Source organism: Octodon degus, unplaced genomic scaffold (genome assembly GCF_000260255.1).
Source record: "Octodon degus isolate 3935 unplaced genomic scaffold, OctDeg1.0 scaffold00068, whole genome shotgun sequence".
NCBI classification, from domain to species: domain Eukaryota; kingdom Metazoa; phylum Chordata; class Mammalia; order Rodentia; family Octodontidae; genus Octodon; species Octodon degus.
In genome coordinates this window covers 4,934,966-4,949,965 of record NW_004524644.1, presented here as the reverse complement: position 1 = coordinate 4,949,965, position 15,000 = coordinate 4,934,966, and the positions used below count along the sequence as shown (strand labels likewise).

The following is a 15,000-nucleotide window of genomic DNA, read 5'->3' as shown; positions in this document are numbered from 1 at the left end:
AGATTTTAAAAATAACTCACCCAGCTCCATCTTCAAAAGAGGTCCTCCATCTTAATGTGACTGAATAGGGAACAATGTCTGTTATAGAAAATTCACGTACTTTAAATGCTGGTGAGAGAATTGCACACTGAAAATAAGAAGCATACCATATTTGAATCAATAGATACAACTTTATTTCACCCTGATTGAACTACCTAATGAAATCTTAGTAAAACTGTTATATTTTAAAAATCCCTGTTCTTTAGTTAAGAGCCAGAGAAATTGTATGTGACCATATAAAAATTAATGTAGTGACATTTTCAAATCTCAAAAAGCAATTTTAAATGGGCATAGTTTCAAAAACTAATAAAATAATGGCCAGTGAGATAGTTCAACGGAGAAAGTGCTTGTTTAGGTAAGCACAGGGACAGAGCAGAGATGGGGTATGATCCCCAATACCACATGCTGTGCCAGCTCTGCCCCCAGGGGCACTAAGCCAGCCACCGAGACCCAGCATGGTGGTGCACGTTTGTAATTCCACCACTAGTGAGGCTGAAAACAGGAGGATCACTACGAGTCTAAGCTGCATAGTAAGACCCTGTACTAAATACATTTAAAAAAAAATCAAGTACTTATAAATGATATTTCAGTGTAAATACAAAATCCTAGTATAGTTGAAAAACAAAAAATTACACAAGAATTTAGGCTCATTAGGGCCAGCCAAATAGCTTACAAACTAAAGTGCCTGCTTAGGCAGATGCAGGGATTGAGGTTCAATCCCCAGTGTGCTGTGCTGGCCCCATCCCCGAGGTGCACTGAGACAGTGACTGTGATTGGGTGTGGTGGTGTGTGCCTGCAATCCCAGAACTTGAGAGGCTGAAAACAGGAGAATCACTACGAGTCTGATCTATGTAGTGAGACCCTGTAGACCTTGCACTTAATACATTAAAAAAAAATTTAGGCTTGACAGGTAACTGAAATAATATTTAAATCTTCACACTTATCACCCCTTCTAGCAAAATATAAAGAAAAAGAAAAACCTGTAATGCACATCCTCTTGCAACAGCTTCATCAGCATTTAAAGTGGTACTTATATCTTTAAGAAAAAATTTGGTAATATGTTCCTTCACTGCAGGAATTCGCGTTGCTCCTCCTACGATTTCTATGCTGCTTATGTCTTCACGTTGTAAGTCTGAAAAATAAAATGTTTTTCAATGAGAAAAATAAGAGTCTTCAAAAGTCTGTGAACAGTAGGATTTGGCAAGTTTGTTTCTTGGAAGAGGGTTCTGAGACAGGGGCTGGCTATGTGGCTCAGGTTGGCCTTTTGATCTTCCTGCCTCAGCCTCCCAAGTGCTGGGATTATAGGTGTGTGCCAGCATACCAGGTGCTTGAAAGTATTGCGCATATTTTTTTTGGTACACTCAAAAGAAGAGAAAACAAAAGATTAAAAACAAATTTTGAAATTAGCCCAAAGTATTATTAATTATCTATGCTATCAGCACTGGATTTGGTCTAAAGTCCTTGAGTGACAATAGGGACTAACAAGCACCTCTGGAATTTTGAAGAACTTCTTTAGAGTTCTTTTACAGAGGTGTTTTTTTTAATTTTTTCAGAACCGGGGATTGAACTCAGGCCCTTGTGCTTGCCAGGCAAGTGCTTATTCTACTGAGTTATCTCCCTGGCCCTAGAAGGTGTTTTTAATTGGTTACTAAAACCATTTTTTGTGCATGTGGTGGACCTTGCACATTGTAGGAAAGTTCTACACTACTGAGTCTCAACCCTTTTTAAAATGTTTGTTTATTAATGTATATCTGTGATATATAATAATTATAATCATTTTGGGGAATTACCATATATATGTATCTCAGCTTAATCATATTTTTAATTTCTCTTTCTCTCTCCATCTTACCCTCCCCTTCATCCCAGGTCTATTTCCAACTCCCTAAAGTTTATCTGTTTCCTATCATCTCTCGTATCTTGCTCTTCATTTTTATCTTGGTGTTTTCAATAAGAGAACCCATGTAATATTTAAACCTGGTTGGCTGATTTCCTTCAGCATTATAGTCTTCAATATCATACATTTCCCTAAAATTGACTAAAATTTATCTTTCTTTATGGCTGAGTAATACTCCTTGTACACAGATATTACATTTTCTTTACTTAGTCATCTGTTGATGGGCATAAGGGTGTTTCAAAAATTTAGCTATTATGATTTGTGCTGTAATTTGATACCTTTAACTCTTTCGTCTCTGGAAGATACCCAGTAGAGGTATGTGTGTCAAACAGTATTTTTGCTTTTATTGATTGTTCTGATTTGCACACTTCCTTTTTGTTTCTTATTGGAGACAAAGTCTTAGTGAGGTGCCCAGGGTACCTTTATGAGTAGCTGGGATTATAAACATGTGCCGCCCTATCTGGCCTTGTTATCAGAAATCTTTTGAAAAGCAATCACACCCCCACTTCTACCTTAATTTCATTTTACAATCTTCTAACCTTACATATGAATACCTCCAAATGTAAGTATCATAGGCTTTATGATATAAATAATAAAATACTCAGGAAAGAATTCTAAGCCAGATTTCTCATGCCCTATCTTATGATTACAGAATATAATAGCTTTCTCTAAAAATGTGAAATATCTTTCAAAGACAATAAATTTTTTATTGCTTTTACCACATAGTTCAATTGTGACAAATTTCTACTTACTAGCTTGTTCCATTACTGCTTTTAAAGGTGGTTCAACTCTGGCCAAGAGGGAAGCACATAACTGCTCATATTGAGCCCTGTGACAAAATGAAATAAAAACATTGTTTTGGGATAAAAGGCTGCACATAGTTTCTAAAATAACAGCATAAAAAGAACCAGATATGATCTAAACATTATAAAATACACAAATACTTTTCCAACTGAAAATAAATACACTACCTGTTCATTTTACTAGAAACATCAAGGTCATTCATGAAACATTCAATGTTCAGTGGAAGATCTGATGCATTTGCACTCATTAGTTTCTTCAGTTTTTCACATTCTTGATACAAACGCAACAAGGCCCGAGAGTTTTCTTTTACATTTATTTTATATTTGGTCTTGAACTCATCACAGAAGTAGTCTACTAAAGCCTCATCAAAGTTTCTGCCACCCAAATATGGGTCAAAGGTAGTAGCCAAAACCTGTTCAATTGAAAAAGCAGAACTGAATTTTCAGAAAGATAGATAGAAAAAAACTGTAATATAATAATAAAAAAAACCTTAGGAACTTCTTTGAATTGCAGGGAATCTGAGTTACATTACCACCTATATTGAGTTAACATATCTCCTTACTCTTAATTTTATGCTTTATATTACAGATCCATATATAATAATTTGAAGAATCATTTTAATTCTGAAATAAATTACAACTTCACTATCTTATATTCTTTGGTTCCACAATACCATTATATTAAAAATCAAGTCTAAGACAGTAAAGAAACATGTCTAAGGATACAAACAAGAACAAAACTTTTTTTAAAAAGCAGATCTAAAGATTAAAATACTATAAATATTCAATATACAACCTGCTGCATACTACTTAAAACAACAAACAAATAAAATTCCAACTTATTTTAACAAAAACTTAAAAGAATACATGAAACCAAGCATGGTGGTGCATGCTTATAATCCCAGGAACTCAGGAAGCTGAGGTGGGAGAATCAATAATTTGAGGCCAAGCTAGGCAATGTCATCAGTGAGATTCTATCTCAAAGTAGGGGGAAAAAATAGATTACATGAGATAGCAAAAAAACAAAACAAAACAAAAAACAATACAGAGACAGTATTAACATGAACTAATTGACAAACTGGGCATCGTGGCTTGGGAAGCTGAGGCAGGAGGGGCAGTGTAATTTTGAGAACAGTTTGAACTACATATGAGTTGAATGCCAGCCTGAATTGCACAGGAAGACCCCGTCTCAAAAAACAAAACAAAAAAAATTATGTTAAAATTTAAGGCTAAGGGAAAATAAACCCATTTATACTAAAGAAAAGTTCCCTTGTATTCAACATGAGTCATTTTCCTTTAATGCTCTCATTACAAGGATGTTATTATATAAAGCTGAAAGACAAAAGGCTCTTGCAGAGCTGGATAAACTATTATCTCCTCAGTAAACTCTACTCATAATGCACAGTGGAGAGATCTTAAGTGTGGACAGTCAATATAAAAGTGAATATAAAATTAAATATAGACCATAAAAAGATAAACACTCCTAGAAAGACACTGAAATAATATGAATCACTTTAGAAAACATTTCCTATATAAAATCTTCCTAATTGTTTTAACAACTCAAAAAAAAAAAAAAAAAAAGCTTAAAAGTACAATAACAGGGCCAGCTGAATAGCTCAGCAGATTAAAGCGCCTGCCAGCAGGTGCAGGGGTCGGGGTTCGATCCCCAGACCTACCGTGCTGGCCCTGCCCCCCAGGGCGCGCTGAGACTGGGCGTGGTGGGACGCACCTGTAATCCCAGCTCTTGGGAGGCTATAAACAGGTGGATCACTACGAGTCCAATCTAGTAGTGAGACTCTGGACATCCCATAGCCCCTTCCCTAATGAAAAATGAAAAATGAAAAAAAAAAAGTACAATAACAAATAACACATATTATATGCCAGGCATCCTAACCATTTAAAATATATAACTCATTTTTTTCCCCAAAAAAATTCTCAGAGATAATTACTGATATTATCCTCAGACAGGAAAACTAAGATTTAGGGAGGTTAAAAACTTGCTCAAAGTCAGTTTTTAAAGGGCAGAGCCAAGGTGAAAGCCCATATATTAAGATTCTTTATACAGTCTGTGCTCTTAATAATTAAAGTTAAATATAGCAAATCATTTATTTACTTACTTTAAGTTTTCCTTTGTTAAAGGCACAAACTGAGACCTGATAGGCAGAATGTCCCATATCAATAAATACTACATTTCTTGGTTTCTCATCTAATGAGGGAAGATCCTGTTTATAAATTCCATATGCTAGTGCAACTGTGTAAGAACAAAGAATCAGGTTACTACTATTATCATAATTACTTGGAAAATAAGAGATGTTACTTTGATACTGTGTTTTAACATACAGTACAGTAATAAAAAAATCAGTTTCAAAGTAAATTCACTTTTCATAAAGTTGGTTTTTTAATTCCCTACTTGTCTGTAAGTCTGAAATAGTAACTACTCTTACAGCCAATAAGAAATATTTAACTTCTGCTAAAATGTTCTACTCCAAAGCAACAAGCTTACAAGAACCAATACATAGCAAGAGTTAAAAACTTACATTATTAAAGAGAAAAAACCTTTGATATTGATTCTCAAAACTGTACAATACTTACCTGCTGTAGTTTCATTCATTAGCCTTAAACAATTTAAGCCTGCAACCTGAGCTGCAGCCAGCACAGACCTTCTTTCAGCATCAGTGAAAAAGCTAGGAACCTGATATTTAAAAACAATAATTAAATATATTAGTTTGAGGTAACAGATTTTACTTAAATATTTCATCAAAGGAAAATGTAAAATAATTGCACTAAAAATTATGTAAGTTTAAGGCAAAGAAAGTTGTTTTTCATTAAATAAACAAAAAATAATTTTAACCATTTTTATACCATAAAAATTTGGCCTGTAATTATAATATCAGTTAAGGTAATTAATTAAATGGCAGAAATGCCAATGTTCAGTTAATCTAAACATTTATATTATACTCTGACTGCTATAGTTTGGATAGTGTTTGTTCCTTCAAAGATTCATTATTACAAGCTTGGTTTTAGGGGCTGGGGAGATGGCTCAGTGGAATAAGCGCTTTCCTGGCAAGCGTAAGGGTCAGAGTTCAATCCCCGGTTCCACCAAAACAAAACAAAAAAACCCAAAAAGCCCCAAGAAGCTTGGTTTTCACTGTGACTCTTTTTCAGTGTTAAGTCTTTAGAGACGGGGCTAATGGAAGGTCCTCTGGTCATATGGGGGCTATTGCCTGGATAGGAACTGTTGGACTCAAATCTCTTAGACTTCCTGTCTGGCAGTGTGGTCCTTCTTTCCATACACATTCCTGTCATAATACTATTAGGCCTGTTCTAGAGGCCAAATTAATGGGGCCAACCATTCTTGGACTTTCAACCTCCAAACCTGTGAACTAAATAATTGTACTTTCTTTGTAAAGTTATTCTACCTCACATATTTTGATATAGTAATGAAAAATGGACTAATACACTAGATTATTAGAAAACGTTCATCTTTAATAATGAAAAAGTCAAACTTTAAGGCTGCTAAAATGAGATTGAATATAGTATATATACATATAATGGTACCCTATAACTGTTACAAAGAACTAGGTAGATCTATAGTATCATAGAATAATATGTGATATTAATAGTCATGTCTAACATAGTTTCATTATATATATATATTCTTTAGAATATATATGCATATATTCTATATATTCTTTAGAATATATATTCTGTATTCTATATACATCCTTTTTTTTTAATTTTTTTTTTAATTTATTTGAGAGAGAGAGAGAGAGAGAGAGAGAGAGAGAGAGAGAGTGGTGTGTGTGAGTGTGGCCAGCTCAGCCCACCAGGGGGCGGGGCTGGCTGGCATGTGGTGCTGGGGGATTGAACCGCGGTCCCTGATGCTTTTGCTGAGCTTGTTTTAAGTAGGTGCTTTAGACCACTGAGCCATCTCTCCAGCCCCTCTATATACATTCTATATATATATTCTAAAGTATATTCTATATTCTATACAATTGTGTTATTTGATACATTGTGTCAACTTGGCTGAATCAGCTCCGGCAGATCTCAGTGTGGGGGCCTTGCCCTGCAGGTGGGCAGGGCCCAGGAATTGAGAAAGGTTTCCTGCTGCCCTGCCTGGTTTCCTGCTGCCCCGCCCCGCTTCCGTGGAGAAGTCTCAGACTTCGGAGCCCCTTGATCTTGGCAGCCGCCCCACTTTGGAGGAGTGCTGGTCTTCACTGTGGAGCGCCAGTCTTCGCAGTTAGCGCAGAAGGAAGAGAGAGGCTTGATGGACTCCGCAGCTGCTGCTCCTCCTCTGCTCTTCATTGTTTTCTACCGCATGAACTGCTGTTGTTTGCCTTGGAGTCAGCAGAATATGGACTGAACCCTCCAGTAACTGTAAGCTAAATAAACCTTTACTTCCTTCATTTTGAGTGTCGGGTATTTGTCCCAGCAACGAGTAAAAAGTAACTTAAGACAACAATATATATTCTAAAGAATAAAATCCCAATTCCTTGAAATGGCTATATTTCCAAACAGGAGAAACATGTATTACAGGGAAGTTATGAGCATGTATTTGTTTTACAATCATTATAAAAAACTGTATGTTCAGACTTAGGGGAGATGGCTCAGTGGAATAAGCGCTTCCCTGCAAGTGCAAGGGCCTGAGTTCAACCCCTGGTTCCGCAAAAAACTAAATAAATAAATAAATAAAAAATAGAGCTAACATTTATCTGTTCAGTATTTCTGTCAAAGCAGGCTTTTTTTTTTTTTTTTTTTTTTTTTTTGGCGGTACCGGGAATTGAACGTGGGAGCTCTACTAAGCTAACTCCCTGGCCCTAAAGCAAGCAATTTTTAAGCCTGCAAATTTCTATAAAGCTGAACACCCATCTCTGAAAAAACAAAATGGAAAAGGGGTATATATTGGGAGCCACAAAGCTAGGAAATCGATCACATATATGTAGGTGGGACTTGACCCAGTGTGTAAAGCAAACAAGTTACCTCACTTCTGAGATGAAATTCCTGTCAGGTTAAGGTTTTGCTATCAGTTGCTAAGCAACCTAGTGTCATGTGTTACTAACTTCACAAAAGCGTAAATAAAAGACAGTTGTGAAAAAAAAAGGGGGAAGGAAAATAAAAACATATACATGTATACACAGGAGAGTTAAGATCTACAGCTACTTTCTCTTAGTTCACTGAGAATAAAAAAGTCTGTACTAATATTGTTTAGATATTTTTTTTTTTTTTTGGTGGAACCGGGGATTGAACTCAGGTCCTTGCACTTGCCAGGGAAGCGCTTATTCCACTGAGCCATCTCCCCAGCCCCCTGTTTAGATATGTTTGCAACCTGTCCTCTGAATAACTACTAGGAAGACAACAATATACAATGTATTAATTATTGTAAACGTCCTACTAACCTGTTTGGAAACTGTTTCATTGCTATTTTATCTTTCTTTTTCATTAAAATGAATAAAAATTATAAAGAAATAAAAATAAAAATAAATTTCTGCAAAGCTAATTAGGAAGTATAGTCATGCACAGAATAATCAAGGCTTTCCCAACTCTAAGTAGTCTCCTCTGATATTTTGTTCTTTGAATACAGAAATTTCATTCTATACATGTTAACAGTAGGAAAGGAACTTAAATTTTATCTGGTAAGCTTGGTGATTTGGTCTTCTCTTCCTGACAGAAATCTTAAATTACGATGTATGGTTTATATAAAATTGGATAACTTATTAACTAAATAATTTTCTGTCTACTAGGGTTTTACTGGAGCCCAAAACTGATAAAATATTTGTCCTCATAGAACTCACAATGAGTCAACTATGTCAACCACAAAGTTACAGTTGAAAGTTCTTCTTCTTTTTTTTTTTTTTTTGCAGAACCAGGGATTGAACTCAGGCCCTTACGCTTGCCAGGGAAGTGCTTAATCCACTGAGCCATCTCCCTGGTCCCGAAAGTTCTTATTATTGCATTCTGACACTAATTTCTGACATGTAAACAAAAGTAAGTAAGGTAAATTGGGAGAAATAAGAAACTAAGGTGACTTTTTAATTTTTTTCCATGAACATACACATTCAAGAGACAGTGTAATGAAAGAGTTACCAGTATGATCTTGGGAATGAACTATATCCCTCAAATTTTTAATATGAAAAAGCTGATGTTAATAATATGCCCATCAGATGATTCTGAGGATTAAAAGAGTTAAAACATACAAAATAACTAAAATAGTGCCTAGTCAATAGTAAACTATTTACATTACTAAATGGAGAAAAATATCAAGTTTCACTGTTTTTCTCTTATTAAAAATTCCAAATGCCAATGAATTTAAAATCCTAAATGCCGATGAACTACTAAATTCACTAAAGAGTTCATAATCTGGTTCCTTTTTCTCGTGACTTTTTTTGAATTCTTATGTAGGCAATATCAATGCTAAGACATTATGTAAATTAAATACAAGTTAACAATATTCAGTGGAATTTTAAGAGACAAGGAAGGTAAATAATTAAATGTTTTGGTGAGGATCGTAAGAATTTTTTCTGACACAGAATATATAAAAACCTCAGATTCCCAAATGGGAATTTTATATTGTATCAAAAACATAAAAGTCCTTGAAAGTTGGAAGCTAAGTGCTACTTAGGAAAATTCTTATATAAGTGACAGGTGCAATGGCCCCTAAAAATTTACATAATATGATTCACTATCACAACTGACTTTATGGGAATTTCAATCCTAAATTTTACCAAAAAAGATAATTTTTTTTTTATTTTTCATTAATTGTCTTTTGAGACAAGGTTTCACTCAGCACTTCAGGTTGAACTCACTTTTTAGCTCAGGCTAGCCTCAAACTCACAGCATCCTCCTGCCTCAACCTCCTAAGTATTAGGATTACAGGCGTGTTCTTATAATTGTTGGTAATTTTGTTTAAAAAGGAAAAGTTCTAAATTAATTTATAAATTTAGGTTATCTTCTGGATAAGGATGAAAAGTATCAAAGGAAGAAATACATTTCTATATAACATGAATAGATTGAAAAATATGATTTACTAAAGTAAAACTTACTGAAATCACACAATCAGCTACTGGTTTCTTTAAAGCATTTTCTGCAATCTCTTTAAGCTTAGCCAACAACATTCCTGTCACCTGCTCAATTGCAAAAGGTCTCTCTTCTTCTAGGTACCGCACCTAAAAATCAAAAGTGGAGACTGTTATTTATTCTGTTTGTCCAAATATTTAGTCACCTTGTGCTCTATACATGGTAAACATACATCAGTGAAAGAGCCAAGATTCTGGATCAAAGTTTTATTCCAGAAAAAATTTCTAGGACTATGACCTAAATGAAAAGTACAACATCTCTCATTTCTGAGGGTCCATTATCTCACATAATTTTACAACCAACTAAATTACTTCCAGGTGTCTCCAATCTTCTATTATCATCTACTTTCCACAAAAGCTATTTTTACCATTTATTTTCCAAGTGTGATACAATAAACAAAGAGAAAAAGATAAAAATTTTCTTTTGAAACTTATGATCCAATATGTTTAAAAGAAGAGCATTATTCATTAACTGGGAAAAGGAAATAAAAATATCAAAAAAAATTTAACATGTATAATTAAGTATAAAATTAAATATGAAATTTAATGTTACTTTAGAAAAGTTACCTTTTTCTAGCCAACTAATCCTTTGATAAGTTAGATTTAAATACTAATTCACATTTTTTCTTATTAACATTATAAAGTATAAAAGAAACTGCTACATTTTATGCATAGGTTTAAGACAATGCTACAGACAGACACATAAAATCAAACTGTACAAGGTATTCTGTGAGCAATGAACACTGAGGAACCTGTACCTTAATCAAATAATTAAACTTTTATGACAATTAAAAATTTCAAATCAACACAAAGCTACCTTAAAACTTACATGTTTTTAATTTCCACAGGAAAAGGATGCATCTTTTACCTCTGCATTCCCAAAGTGGAATAATTTTATTCTGTAATGCTAGGCTTTATGGAGGATTCTCAAGTAGCACAATGTCTTTATGGATAAACATGTACAGTAGTGCAAGATTTACCTTGAATAGGACCTAAAATTGATATCTGTTTGTTCCTAAATGCATTTATGAATAAGTTTAACAACAAGGCTGTGTAAAATTACTGCCTTTAAACCATGGAGATAGGGTTAAGTAAAACACAGTAAAAAATAAGTAAAACACAGTAAAAACACCATACTTTTAGGGACTAGAGGGGTACAATATTGTATTTCTTCTAAAAGTTAGATGAAATGATCATCAAAACATTCAAACAAAAGTGTAGAAAGAAATAAAGAGAATTTGTGAGGAGTTGAACACTAATGGTCAGTCTTAAAAAGATGAAGGTAGTTGAATACATGACATGTTCAAAACCTTCTGAACTAGATTATAGACATTCATTATGAATATGCAAAACTTGTATCATTTGAAAAATTAGGTTTTTGTAGTTTAAAAAAATATTTATAGTGCTCTCTCCAGCCCATTCACAAAGCATGAATTATGTTTTTTCATTTTAAAGAATTAAACCAAAAGAATACACTTAGTTTAAGTGTTAACTTGGAATAAAATTACTCAGGTGATCAGTAACCAGGACTTAACCAGATCTAAAAAAGTATCTGAAAATATTTTGTCTTTTTTTTTCTTTTTCAATTAATTTTATTGAGAAACAAATAGCAATGAGACAGTTTCAAAACCCATTAGGACAGTTTCAATAGTTAATACATTGCATACTGTTGTGTTCATAGTGGTTATTCATAGTATAAGATGCAGACATGATATCTCATCCAAACACAATTAGTAGAAATCTTTCCTCTTATTGAATTAAGAGAAAGTAGCTGTATATCTATCCTATTTGTATATACAGATACAAAATGGTCCTACATTTGTAGCCCCTTTTTTTGTTTATTTTTGTCAGAGATGGGTATTCCATTACCATTTAAATATTGTAAGTGCATGAACTCAGCAAAATAATCCAATATAGTCCTAGCAGTCCATAGAAGTAGTGGGTTATCTGTAGACTGGCGATGTCAGAAGTTGTTGACTTGAGCCTTTTACAGCTCAGTTGTCTCAGTTTTGTAACCATAACCCATGCAATTTCTTACGTTTTAACTCTTCACATGTGTGAAAATTTTTTTATTAGTTTTAATGAGAAAAAAGATAAAATAGCAATGAAACAGTTTCAAAACAGGTTAGCAGGACAGTTACAACAATGCATTGTATATTGTTGTATGTGTGCAAATTTTTATCTAAAATACAGCTTCATCATTTATTTTGTTTTGGACTTCTATTAGTGTCCACAGCATACATGCATCAAGTTGAATGTTAATCCTTAAAAATAGCTTCACTAAGATACAATTCACATAACATAAATTTATCCTTCCAGAAGTGTGTATTCAGTGGGTTCTGGTATGTTCACAAAATTGCACACTATCAATACAATCTAATTACAGAACATTTTCATCACCCCCTCAAAAACTCAGTACCATTAACTGTTACTCCCCATCTCCACTTCCCCTTAACACACAGCATCTAATTTGTTTTATGCCTCTATAATTTGCTATAATTTTGAACATTCCTAATATACAGAATATTATAGACTTTAAAAATTTGTATTAATACATGTTTGCAATATGTGAGAAATACTTTCATAGTGGTCAGTTTGTACATATACATGTTGCATGTTAATCCTTTTTGCTTCCCTTTCCACTCTCTTCCTTTCCTCTCCCTCTGTGATAGTTAAGTGTCAATCTGAATAAAAAACTCCCAATTAAATTGGTTGTTTATTTTGTTTTTTTAGGTACCTAGGCTCAAATTCAGGACCTTGCACTTCCCAGGCAGGTGCTTATGCTGCTGAGCTATCTCCCAGGCCCTTCCCAACTAAATTGGATTAGTGTAATTTTGGGTGTGGCTGCAAGGATCTAAAGAACAGAGAAGACCCAGGATCTGAGTAGCACCAACAGGTTTGTAGCCTGAATGGAGTAAAAGGGAGACGGAAGACTGCTTTTATTTCCTGGGAGGCAGGAAACAGTCTTCACTTTCACCTCTTCTGGCTTCCAGGACAGACCCGTCAGCCTTTCAACCTCCTGATAGTCTCACATGGGAAACTACAGTGAACTCCACACTTGCAGTGGCAGACAGCCCTTTTGCATTCACATCTGACTGTGGGTGGCCATAAGCCTACCTTGTGAGCACTGACTAGTACACCCTCCAACTCTAGATTCCCTTCCCACTGATTCAAAGTCTACCTCTGCCTATTTCCCATTATTTCTTTTATTTTGCCTTTTATATATATTTTGGTTTTTTCACATAAGAGCCACGTGATATTTAACTTTCTGTGTCTAATTCATTTCATTCTCATGATCTCCAGGTATGTCCATTTTTCTACAAATGACTCTTAAGTTATTCTTCTTTATGGCTGACTAGTATTCCACTGTATATATATATACATTTTCTTTATCCATTCATTTGTTGATAGGCATGTAGGCTGTCTGCAAGATTTAGCTGTTCATAGTGTGGCAACAAACACAAGTATGCACATATCATTGTAATATGATGTCTTTTAGGAAGATATCCTAAGAGGTATAGCTGGGTGAAACAATTTCTAGTTTCAATTTTTGGAGGACTCTCTATGATTTGCATAGTGGTTACAAGATAGGTTTGGGCATGACAAAACTGATGGGGAAGCAGATGTGACCTGTCAACCACAAGATCCCAGAATGGTTCTTAAAGCCCTGTATCTGGACTTCTCTTGAGAAGGGTTCCTGTAGGATGGCTTAGATCTGGTGGTGTCAGCTTGAGGCAAAGGATCCCAGCGCCACATTTCAGGATCCACATATAGATGTTCCTGTGGGTTTCCTCAAGATTTGTACAGCATAAAAGACCCAGATGCCAAGAACTTGCCTATCTTGACTTTCTTCACAGTAGCTAGCCCTGTTTTCTCCAGGGTGTTCTTTTACCACTCTCTCTTCTTTTACCTGGCCCAAATTCACTCTGCAGAATCAGTTTCACCCTCATTCTTCACTTAATACTTTTTCAAATAAACTTATTTGAAAGTTATTATTCACTTCACTAAGATAAGGACCTGAAGAGGGAAAGGAGAGCAATTTGGAACGTGGTTAACACTTAACTGAGGAGTCACTTTTAGGAGGAGCTACTTGTAACACTTGTACTAGTTTACATTCCCACCAATGATACAGTCCCTTTTTCCTCACTGTCTCACCAGCATTTCTTGCTTTTGAATTCATGATGATACTCTTCTGAGATAAAATGGAATACGGTACAGTGCATTGTTTTTTTTGGGGGTGGGTGGTACCAAAAATCGAACTCAGGACCTTGTGCTTGCCAAGCAAGGCACTGTACCACTGAGCTATATCCCGAGCCCTGGTGTATTGATGTTTCTTTAATGGTCAAAGATGTTGAACATTTTTCATGTGTTTATTGCCCATTTGTATTTCTTTTCCTGAGAAGTGTCTATTCATTTCAATTGCACATTTTTGATTTTTTTTTATTTTGGGGGGGGTTTTATTTTTTTGAGTACCTTATATATTCTAGTTAGTATAAGAAGTAGCTATTAAAATTTCTTTCTCATTTTCTAGGTTAGCTCTTCACTGTTCTTTTACTATGCAGAAGCCTTTTGATTTGATATTTGTTGATTCTTGATGTTATTTCTTGTGCAACTGAAGTTCTGTTCAGAAAGCCATTGTCTATGCCTATGTCTTCAAGAGTTTTATCTTTTTTTACTTCTAGGAAATTTGGTTTTTCTCTTTTCATAACTAGGTTTCGATCCATTTTAATATAAGGTGAAAGATACAGATCTAGATCTAATCTTCTGCAGGTAAACAAGCAGTCTTCCCAGCACCATCTGACAAAGAAGCTATCTTTTCTCTAGGCTATGTTTTGGGACTCTTTGTCAAAAGTATGTGATAGCTAAATGTGCTCCAGTTGTTTCTGTACCTTTTGTTCAGTTCCATTGATGTGCACTTTGTTCTCTGTGCTTCCATTCTCTTAATTTTTATCACTGTAGCTTTGGAATATAACTCTAAATCCAAGATCGTATTTATATCTGTGTAATTATTTTTACAGATCTATATAGTTTTTTCTAGTTCTGTGAAGAATGCTGTTGGAATTTTGATTAGGAATGCATAAAATCTATGTATTGGAGCCAAATCTTGGAAACAACCAAGATGCCCATCAACTGAGGAATGGTTGAGAAAGATGTGGTATTTTTACACAATGGAGTATTATTCAGCTATTAA

General features: G+C 34.6%; 1 protein-coding gene across 1 annotated transcript in view; it reads right to left on the bottom strand.

Annotated features, from left to right (window-relative positions):
• Positions 1 to 15,000, bottom strand: part of Hspa4l (heat shock protein family A (Hsp70) member 4 like) — a 97,138-nt gene that overhangs the window by 37,802 nt on the left and 44,336 nt on the right. Inside the window, exons 5-11 of the mRNA XM_023719501.1 lie at positions 9,777 to 9,899; positions 5,329 to 5,428; positions 4,854 to 4,987; positions 2,905 to 3,149; positions 2,686 to 2,762; positions 1,020 to 1,171; positions 21 to 127 (exon numbers count right to left, since the gene is read on the bottom strand). Of these exons, the coding sequence (XP_023575269.1) occupies positions 21 to 127; positions 1,020 to 1,171; positions 2,686 to 2,762; positions 2,905 to 3,149; positions 4,854 to 4,987; positions 5,329 to 5,428; positions 9,777 to 9,899 (938 nt within the window). The remainder of the gene's footprint in view (positions 1 to 20; positions 128 to 1,019; positions 1,172 to 2,685; positions 2,763 to 2,904; positions 3,150 to 4,853; positions 4,988 to 5,328; positions 5,429 to 9,776; positions 9,900 to 15,000) is intronic.